The sequence below is a fragment of the Macadamia integrifolia genome, chromosome 5 (assembly GCF_013358625.1).
Source record: "Macadamia integrifolia cultivar HAES 741 chromosome 5, SCU_Mint_v3, whole genome shotgun sequence".
NCBI classification, from domain to species: domain Eukaryota; kingdom Viridiplantae; phylum Streptophyta; class Magnoliopsida; order Proteales; family Proteaceae; genus Macadamia; species Macadamia integrifolia.
In genome coordinates, this window is record NC_056561.1 from 10990362 (window position 1) to 11001718 (window position 11357).

General features: G+C 37.7%; 1 protein-coding gene across 1 annotated transcript; it reads left to right on the top strand.

The window, feature by feature from the left end:
* Window positions 1–8492: 8492 nt before the first annotated feature.
* On the top strand, window positions 8493–9640 carry LOC122079064 (thaumatin-like protein 1b). The gene is made up of 2 exons (XM_042645305.1): window positions 8493–8595; window positions 8752–9640. Exons 1-2 carry the CDS (start codon window positions 8538–8540, stop codon window positions 9426–9428), a joined length of 735 nt encoding a protein of 244 aa, XP_042501239.1. The 5' UTR covers window positions 8493–8537; the 3' UTR covers window positions 9429–9640.
* The last annotated feature ends 1717 nt before the right edge of the window (window positions 9641–11357 follow it).

Sequence of the window (11357 nt, forward strand, 5' to 3'; positions counted from 1 at the left end):
GTCTGTTGTTCCATGTTTTGCTAGGTGCAGAGTGCGACACGTGGATGGTGCATCACCAACGGTCAGGATTAAGAGGGTTGGTTGAGGTTATCAAAACCGGGTTTTTTTGTTGTGAACCAGACCGAGATTCCAACCCAACCCGTTTCCTCCTCTCTTCTTCTTCACTCTTCTTCTTCTTCTTCACCCTGTCTTCTTCTTCTTCTTCTTCTTCTTCTTCTTCTTCTTCTTCACCCTCTGTTACCCAGAGCCTTTCCTTCCTCTATCTCACTCACTCTCCCTCCTCAATCCTCCCTTTCCACCTGGGCTGCATTTAAAAAAAAAAAGAAAAAAGCATGGGATTTCTGGGCAGCGGATCTACCGCTCCTAGCCGTCGGCACCACGACCAGACCGAGATTCCAACCCAACCCGTTTCCTCCTCTCTTCTTCTTCACTTTCTTCTTCTTCTTCTTCACCCTCTGTCTTCTTCTAACTGCAGAAACGCAAAAGAGAACACCACGGAAAAATAGGAGAGAGAGAGAGAGAGAGAGAGAGAGAGAGAGAGTCTTGACCCTTGAGACTGAAGAGGAGAAATGGTTTTGCTTTTGCGGAGGAAACTGGAAACCAAGAAATTCATCTTTCTTCTGCTACTCTGATTTCTTTCTGATAAATCCAGCGCTCTTAAGCTCTTAAGCTCCTTCATGTCCAGCGATTGGGCAGCGAGAGTACGGAGATCCATCGTGCGAGTAACCCACAACCCATAATCTTGGTATCGAGATCGCCGGACTGCAACAACGATCTCCTTCCTCTTGATCGAGAAATCTCTGTTTTTAGGGATTTTGAATTCAAACTTGGTCATGAGTTGTTTGTCAGAACCGGTTCCACTCCATACGGTTCGAGTCCTCCATTGATCTAAACCGGATTTAGTAACAACAGACCAATCAAAACAATCTCAATCGCAGATTTAAAGGAGGACACGTGTCGTGTTCTGCAGCTAGCAAAACACAGCAAAACAGGGATGGGGAAAAACAGACGATTTTTATCCCTTCTCACATTAATGAGAATGTAGCAATTAATGCTACTTCTGGACCTAGATTTAGGTTTCATAGATAGCGTTAATGGGCCCTTGCTAATGGCGATGCCAAAAGTGGGGTCACCATTTTCACTTTGTGATTATTTTGTTTAGATATATGCCCAGACCTTGATTTGTGTACATTATTTTCCTTTTTTTCATTTTTAATACAATTTGATCTTTTAGTGAAAAAAAAAAAACCCAATACCTAGACCACTTCCCATGATACCTCTATTTTTGTCAGCCATGCCGACAGGACTAATTATTTGAAAGGTTGTCCTACAATAGGTACAACAGGTAGAGGACCCCTTAGTCAAAAAAAAAAAAAAAAAAAAAGGGTAGAGGACCCCTTCGATGGGCAACCTATAAAATTTAATGGTCTGTCTATGAAACGCCATGGATCTTTTATTTTATTTTATTTTTATTTTTTGAGTCAATGAAAATTTAATTGAGTTCCTTTGTTTATAATGATTAGATGGCAATGTGGATATTACATTTACTAAAATTTAGGGTATATTCAATATTATGGTATGAAGAGAAGAGTTCTTGGTCATGGTGTGATGTAGCAGCTCAACTCTCAAAAATAAAGTACGAAATTTGAAGGAATAAAAAATGTAGTTAATTTCTTTTCTTTCCATGGGAAAAAAAGTCCATCTCCCCTTTCCCCTGTGATGAGGGTTATTTATTTTTTTGTTGGGGGGTTTTTTTTGGGGGGGGGGGCGGGTTAGGGACACTTGCAAAAAAAAAAAAAAAAAAAAAAAAAAAAGAAAAAATAAAAAGAAGAAGAAATGGTCCATCGAAATTTCCATATCAGTGTAGATGAGCCTAATGTGTGTGACTTATTGATCACTTGGACCACAACGTTTTAGTTATTTCTTGAAACAGATATAAGTCAAAGTCTTTTAGGGTTGATGTGGGGGAGGGGGTGGGGGGGTTCATCATGTCGGTGCAAAGACCCTGACCTCTTCATCTTGTAGGAGATAAAGTCTTAGTTCTTATCTAGAAAACAAAACTGCAAAGACCAGAGAATAGAGAATGTTAAGTTCATCTCCAGTGATTAATAATATAAAGGAAATTGAGTTGTGAAGAGTTGTGCAACCGTAATAGGTACACGACAGATGGGGTTGGCAAGGTAAAATAACCAATATTAGACCTTTGTGGTTAGAAACTTAGGATTTAATTGTTTTGAATAGGGCGAGGGGCTGCTCATATTGGGTGGAGTTTTAGTTAGGATTGGTTTCCGATTGAAACGTGCGCTGGACTATATATCTTGTGTTTCCATACGTCTGTAGAATAGAGGAAGGGGGTGGGGTGGTGTCCACTGAATAATGTGTCGATGGCTCTCTCATGGAAGCAATTAATCTAGTTAAACCCTATGCACTAACGGGAGAGAAAAAAATGAACGTAATACCAAAGAAAGATTTTTATGTATTTTCCCTATTAGGTATGCCTGGGCGTTGAATTATTTATATATCTTTTTTCTTTTAATACAATCTTGGATTAAATTTTTTTCTTACGGAGATATAGGGGCTGGGTCACGTGTCTTGACCAATGAGAACACATGGATTGGTATTGTGAAGGGGACACAGTGGCCATTTCGTGCACCCTGTTTCCGGGTGCAGACCGTACGTTTCACTCAAAAATACTCAACCCTATAATCTTTTACTGACCATTCTGAAAAAGGAAAAAATAAAAAAAATAAAAAAAAAATCAAAGAACGAAAAAGGAATGTAACAAATGCAAAATAAAACCAGACACAGCCGTTGAAAATTTGACTTGGGAAATGAAAAGTGCTAACCACTCAATAGAAATAACTTATAAGAAATAATGCTATGGTTTTTAAGGTAATTAATGAGGGGAAGGTTCTGCAAAATGATTATTTTAAGTATCTGAATCATAAATAAGTAATGTGATATAGATAATGTGCATGGTTTCACAAAAATAGGATGGATGAAAGGAAAAGGTGCCATCTGGAGTATTGTGCGATTGATGTATTCCCTTAGAAACTTAGAGAAAAATTTTATAGGTCAATTCTATGATTAGTTATGATATATGCTGTGAAATGTTAGACAGTTAAGAAACATCGTGTAAATAAACCCAGTGTAGTAGAAATGAGGATGTTGAGATGTTATTTATTAAAAAAATTCATTGCTGATTCTTAGCAAAAAAAAAAAAAAAAAAAAGAGGATGTTGAGATGGATTTATAGTAAAACTAGGAAGAATATATTATAATTTGTTAGGGAATAGCTCCGATACATGATAAACTACGAGAACTACATTTAAGGTGTTATGACCATGTACAACTGAGGCTTTTAGATGCTCTAATATGGAGAAATATTTTTTGTCAGCAAATAATTATATTAATATGAATGATATACAAAAGCCCATTGGGCACTGAGAACTGTCTGATAGGAATTAAACCCTGAAACTTCAAACAGAGTACTTCAGGCTGCATGCAACAGTACTCTTTGAAATTTTATTAATCAAGAATAACATATTTATATAGTAAGTAACCACTCGCCCAATATAGCTATGGTATTTGAATTATTGTACATTATTAATCTGAGCAAATCCTCTATCATGAATTTTTACCTCGTGGGAATTATTCAAATTAAACATTCTATTGCTTGTATTAAAAATTGCGTGGGGTTTTATATTAAGTGAAGGGAAGATTTTCTATATTATGCTAATAGATAAGAAAATCCGATGGTAGAAATAGGTAGATTTGGTCTTCTGATCTTTGTCACACGCCAATACCAAGACCACTTCCCATGATACCTCTATTTGTTTTAGCCGCCAACTGGACTAATTATTTGATATGTTGTCCTATATGTACAGTAGGTAGACAACCCCTTAGCATAACAAAAAAAAAAAAAAAAAATTGGAGGACCCCTTCGATGGGCAACCTATAAAATTTAATGGTCTATCTATGAAATGCCATGGAGCCTTTTTTTTTTTTTTTTTTAAATCAATGGAAATTTAATGGAGTTCCTTTGTTTATAATGATTAGGTGGTAATGTGGATATTACGTTTACTAAAATTTAGGGTATATGCAATATTATGGTATGAAGAGAAAAGTTCTTGGTCATGGTGTTATGTAGCAAGTCAACTCTCAAAAATAAAGTAAAAAATTTGAAGGAATCAAAATGTGGTTAATTTTTTTTCCTTTCATGGGAAAAAATCCATCTCCACTTTCCCCTGCGATGAGGTTTTTTTTTTTAGGGGGGTGGGGTAGGGGCACCTGTGAAAGAAAAAAAAAGGTCCATCGGAATTTCCATCAGTGTAGATGATCCTAATGTGGGACTTATTGATCCGTTGGACCACCACGTTTTGGTTATTTCTTGAAACAAATTATGAGTCAAAGTCTTCTAGGGTTGACGTGGGGGAGGGCTTGGGTTCAAGTCGGTACAAAGACCCTGGCCTCTTCATCTTGTAGACGATAAGGTCTTAGGTCTTAGGTCTTATCTCGAAAACTAAATTACAAAGACCAGACAATAGAGAGTGGTTAAGGTCATCTCACGTGATTGATAATATAAAGGAAATAGAGTTGTGAAGAGTTTTGCAACCGTACTAGGTAGACGACAGATCAGCTTAACATGGTAATATAACCAATATTAGACCTTTGCAATTTTAGTTAGGATTGGTTTCTGATTGAAACGTGCGCTGGACTATATATCTTGTGTTTTCATACGTTAGTGGGAAAGAGGGGGAGGGGGTTGTCCACAATAATATCTAGATGGCTCTCTTATGAAGGCAATTAATCTAGTTAAACCCTATGCACTAATGGGAGAGAAAAAAAAAAAAAAAATGAACGTAATACCAAAGAAAGATTTTTAAGTATTTTCCCTATTAGGTATGCCTGGGCGTTGAATTATTTATACATCTTTTTTCTTATAATATAATCTTGGCTTAAATTTTTTTCTTTAAGTGGGATATAGGGGCTGCGTCATGTGTCCAGGGCCAATTAAAACATGTGGGAAAGTATTGTCAGTGGGACACGGTGGCCATTTCGCACATCCTATTTCTGGGCGCAGACCCTATGTTCCACTAAAAAATACTCACCCCTATAATCTTTTACTGATCTTTTGGAAAAAATAAAAAAGAAAAAAGAAAAATCAAAGAACGAAAAAGGAATGGAATAAATGCAGAATAAAACCAGACACAAAGGAGTTGAAAATTTGACTTGGGAGCATTCAATAGAAATAACTTATAAAAATAATGCTATGGTTTTTAAGGTAATTAATGAGGGGGAGGTTATGCAAAGTGATTATTTTAAGTATTTGTATCATAAATAAGTAAGGTGATATTGAGAATGTGGTTTCACAAAAAATTAAACTAGGATGGATGGAGGGAAGAGATGCTGTCTGGAGTATTGTTCGATCAATGTATTCCCTGACAAACTTAAAGAGAAATTTTATAGATCAATCCTACGATTAGTTATGATGTATGGTGTGAAATGTTAGACAATTAAGAAACGTTATATAAATAAACCTAGTGTAGTATAAATGAAGATGTTGAGATGGATTTATAGTAAAAATTGGAAGGATAAAGTAATGAATAATCATATTAGAATTGGTTAGGGAGTAGCTCCGATACATGATAAGCTACGAGAACTATATTTAAGGTAGCATGACCATGTACAACTGAGGCTTTTAGATGCTCTAATATGGAGAAGTATATTTTGTCAACAAAGAATTGTATTAATAAAGAATGAATGATATACAAAAGCGCATGGAGATTGGTGCATGGTAGACTCCCCACGGATGAGATGGTTCATCAAAAAGGGGCTCATATGGCATCCATTTACAATCTCTATGGTAAGGCGGAAGAAAGTATATAGCATGTTTTCCTGCAGTGCCCACTCTCTATTTCTATTTGGGAAAAAAAACTTTTCAACTGTTTTGAGATGGTGTGGAAGGATCAGCTGTCCATAGAGGCGCTCCTCAATTGGTGGAAGAGAATAGCTCGTGTCCTCAATATCAAGAAGCTGTGGAGGATGGGTCTTCCAATAATAACCCATCATATTTGGTGGGAGAGAAACAAAAGAAGACATGAGAATAACGAAAGGCTGGCTTGTTAAGTCTTTGAGAGCATTAGACAGGAGATTATGCTCTACAACGATGGATCAAGTGGTGTGCTCAGTTTCAGACGTTTTATGTCGTAGGAAACTTGGCTTGTCAGTCATAAATCCTATGTCCAACCCTCCCCTAGAGGTTCACTAGTGCAAGCCGCCTAGGGACTAGTTCAAGATCAATGTGGATGGCAACTCCCTTGGCAACTCAGGAAATGCTAGCGTTGGAGGCGTTTTGCATAACTATGATGGCCAGGTGATAAATTCCTTTAGTATTTTTTTTGGGTGTTAAAAGGATTTATGAAGCAGAGTTTGAAGCTGTCTTGGAGGGGATTATGATGGCAAAAAATCAGAATGCCATGGGTGTGTGGATTGAGTTGGATTCAGCATCAGTGGTATCTACAATCCAGAGAAGAGAGATTCCCTGGTTTCCTCGTAAAAAATGGATGTGTTCTATTCACTATCTGGAGTCTATTCAATGGAAGATAACGCATTGCTTTTGTGAAGCAAACACGGTAGCTAGTAGACTACTTAGCAAATAAGGCTTTGAAATCAGGCATCTCAGGATTCTCAGTAGTATTCCCAAACCACGTGTTTTCTAATCTAGCTTCTGATGCTATGGATAGGCACCGTTTTTTATTCTACTAGTCATTTTGCTTGCTCTCTCTACTAATGGCTATGCTGAAGGTGGAGTTTACAAGTTGGCCTAGTGGTTTCTGCCTTGTCTTGGTTATTTTTTTTCGTGATTGTATTCTTCCTTTTTCTTAATAATATTATCCTTTTAGCAAAAAAAAAAAAAAACAAAAGCCCATTGGGCACTAAGAACTGTCTAATAGGAATTAAACCCCATCTCCACCTTTGGCATTGCCATCATCAGAGAGGGGACTAAAACCAAAAACATATGAAATCTTAACTTTCTACACCACCTTCGGCATTGCCATTAGCAAAGAAGGAACAAAGACAAAATATTCAGAAAACAGAACGCAGACAGCTCATTTGGTCATTGAAATCGAAACCTTGGTCTATCTATGGCATCCCATTCAATATCATTGGCTATAAATCTGGGAAGGACATTCCAAGTTGCTGTACATAGTTCGAGTAGTAGCTACACGCTTTGCAAGACCATCAGCCGCACCGTTCACCTCCCTGAGGCAGTGAGAAATACTCCAAGAAAAAATCCATCTTTGATGGAAGCACCAAGGGATAACTCTCTTAGCTATACACCATACCACAACTTTGGAGTCACATTCTACTTTAAACCAGATAAAATTCCTTTGCGTAACTACTTTCATAGCTTCAAAAAGAGCTGCGAATTAAGTGCAAAAATTTGTTATAATACTTTCAAAAGAGGAGAAGCAATGTACAACGCTACCCCGGTGGTTACGTACTACCCCTCCAGCTCCTACGTAGCCCGGGTTACGCAACGAACACCCATCAGTTTAATTGTGAAACATCCCACCGGTGGACAAGCCTAGTGGAGCTCAATGATCTCCTTAGGGCGGTTAGGGAATCTTACCAGATAAAGAGAAGCAGAGATCTTGAGATCCTTAATAGTCTTTATCACCACAGGCTTGACACCCAATAATTCATGCGAGTCATTAAGCACGACTTTCACTATCATAGGCATTCCTTTGCAACAATTATCATAAGGACGGTAGTTTCTCTCTAACCAAATCTAGTGAAAAACATAAACCATCATTACCGACTAGATCTGCTTCATAGGCGTTGTAACACTCCTCTATTTCTATTAGGAGAACATCTCTTAAATTGAAAGATATACATAGATTTGGCCTTGTGTAAGTATTACATTGAATAAAGCTAATTGGAGAGCAGGGCTCTTTGTAGATGACCCCATTTAATTAAGATAAGGTTGAATTGTTGTAGAAATGAGAGTCCTTCTAAGTATTACTATGCGTAATGAAATATGACTCTTCACTATTTACCACTTGATAGTTCGACATGGTCCATGTAATTTTCCCTTTAATAATAATTCACTGTTCTTTCGAAACGTGGTCCATGTAATTTTCCCTTTAATAATTCACTACTTTTTCGAAACGTGAATTTTGATTCCATCCGAATAATGAGTCCCACACTTATACGGTCGAAGTCCAATCTATTTGCGGTGGCACGAATATGCCTTGTTCAACGGAGTAATGGCATTTATTAAAAGGATACAATTTCTTAGAATTTGACCAATTGTGAAATTTGAAAATTCTATATTAATAAATAAATAAATAAATAAAGAAATTTGAATAACATTTGATCAATCACGCCGTGTTCAACGGAGAGAGAGAGAGAGAGAGAGAGAGAGAGACTTTTCTCATACGTAGCTTAGTGGCTTACTCCCTCTATAAATACCCACCTTGAGGTGAGGAAGATTATAAAGTAGCCCTTTGAACACAAGCTGTAGCAAAAGCAATGGAGTCCAGAATACAAATGCCCCTTCTCGTTGTCCTCCTGTTTGCCCTAGTCTCAGGTTTGTTCTTATGCTTTCATTTCTTCATTTTGATAGCTTCTTTCTCTTTAATTCTCATGCTTATGATTAGTCAAATGACTATAGATCGGTTTGGTTGAAGCTGACTAGAGTATAGTGTTTCTGCTATTTATCTGGTTTTAATTTGTGGGATTGCAGGAGGCTTGTCAGTTACCTTCACGTTCAAAAACAACTGTGGGTATACAGTCTGGCCAGGGACATTAGCGGGATCTAACAGTGCACAACTTTCTTCAACTGGTTTCGAATTGGCCTCTGGAGCTTCAAATTCCATAGATGCCTCTTCTGGATGGTCCGGCAGGTTCTGGGGTCGAACATATTGCTCATCTTCAACTGGAACTTTTAAATGCGAAACCGCAGACTGTGGCTCCGGCCAAGTTGCATGCAATGGAGCAGGAGCGATCCCACCAGCCTCCTTGGCTGAATTCACTCTAGGCAGTAGTAGTTCAGACCAGGAATACTATGATATCAGCCTTGTGGACGGATTTAACTTGCCACTCTCGGTGACTCCTCAAGGTGGAACTGGTGGCTGCCAAACGGTGGGTTGTTCAAATAATATCAACTCGGTTTGCCCGTCCGAGTTGAGTGTGAAGGGGTCTGATGGAAGTACGATTGCTTGCAAAAGTGCCTGCGACGCATTTGGCAGTGATCAGTATTGTTGCACTGGCTCCTATAATACGCCTCAGACTTGCCCAGCCACCAACTACTCCAAAATCTTCAAGGACCAGTGTCCTCAAGCCTACAGTTATGCATATGATGATCAGACAAGCACATTTACATGCACTGGCGCTAATTACCTCATCACCTTCTGCCCTTGAAATGGATGATTTCATTAATTAGCTTGGTTCCAGAAAATAAATACATAGTAAATGATAGAACCAAGCACAGCATTTAGAATAAGAGAGAGAAATCTATACTATAATGATTATACTTTGGGTTTGTACTGTATAATTAGGTATAATTCTCTCCAATTATTGTAAGCTTCCATGCATTTTAATGAATAAAAGTGAGGGTATGTCACCACCATAAATACCTGAGGAAATTACATGTCTTATTATTTTCCTTCAATTATGGAAACCTTTGGTCTTTGTTTATTTAATTTAATTTATATATTTTAGGACAAGTAACAAAGGCATGGAGATTATTTTGTATAACCCTAAATTTTAAGTTTATGTTTTATAACACATTAATTTGCTTTTTTTTTTTTTTTTTTTTTCTTAAGGTCAGCAAAGTACTTATACAAAATGAATGAAATAATACAAACAACCCAGTTGGGCAAAATAAAAAATCTCAATCCCTACCCTACCTTCGGCATGGCCATTAGCAGGGAGGAATTAAGACCAAAAAGAAAACCAACACAACTAGAAATTAATCAAATTGGAATCTTAGTTTTCCTATGGTGTCCCATTCAATATCAGAAACTACAAAAAGAGAAGGCGCTATCCACTCTATAGAAGATTTCGATATTGCCGCGTGCTTCGCTAATCCGTCGACCACAGTGTTGACCTCCATGTAGACATGATGAATACTCCATTTGATCCTCTGCAAATAATTTCTAAAGAAAAGCCATAGCTGTCTGAAATTCCAAGGAACCTACCCCTTCTCAATACACTAGACTATAGCTCTTGAATCACTATCCACTTCAATCCAGGTAAAATAATATTGAATGCATCCCTATTTTGTAAATGAAATTGTGTGGGGTTTTATATTAAGCAACGGCAATCACATTGTCACCCTGATCACCTCCTCCACATTGGGTTCTCTTAAACTTGATTCACCTCTTCATCTTCACTATAATCCCTCAATCATTATCATAGTTTCACCGATGGTAGTATCGCTCTTACAATGACAACGAAGACCACGACCATGAAGGACACTTCGATTTTAAAGCTTCCATCTTAAAACCAATTGTCTTGAAGTGGAGTGGCTTCTTGTGGCTCTTATGCATGATCCAAGTCACCCACATTCGATGTGGAACTATCTAAATACTCCCCCTTACGTGCAGGCCTCTTATGGCTCAGTCTTCGTGAGTTGAGCAAGAAGCCCATCGTCAACGGAGGCTCAACGTACCTGCTCTAATATCATGTTAAAGCTTCCATCTTAAAACCAATTGGCTTGAAGTGGAGTGGCCTCTTGTGGCTCTTATACATGATCGTGAAGTCACCCACAACAATGTGGGCTATCTCAATATTCGATTACGATTGCGACAAAGAGAATAAACAGAGATAATATTCCATGTAAATTCAAAAAGAAGAAGAGGAGAAGGCGGGTTCCAATTTTTTTTGGGTGGGTTTTCAGTGAGAATGAGTTGTTATATAGGGGACATAATATGGTCCAAAGGGTCTTTTCCAGTTTTAAACTAATGACGTATTGCATTAGGGGGTGTGGTTGACATTATTAGCAAACTAGGATGTTACACGATATAGATTTCAAATACCAGGGTGATACAAGATATTTTTCCAAAAAAATAATATCGGAATTTATTCAGTAATGGTTGCACTCCCTTCTCACATTGATGAGAATGTAGCGATTAATACTACTTCTAGACCTAGATTCAGGATTCATAGATAGCGTTAGGCAATGCTGAAGGTGGGGGCACCATTTTTGCTTTGTGATTGCTTCATTTAGGTATGCCCTAACCTTGATTTGTGCCCATTATTTTTCTTTTTCCATTTTAATGCAATCTGATCTTTTAGTGAGAGAGAGAAAAAAAGAACCAATGTTGTGAAGAGTATCTTCTACCAATA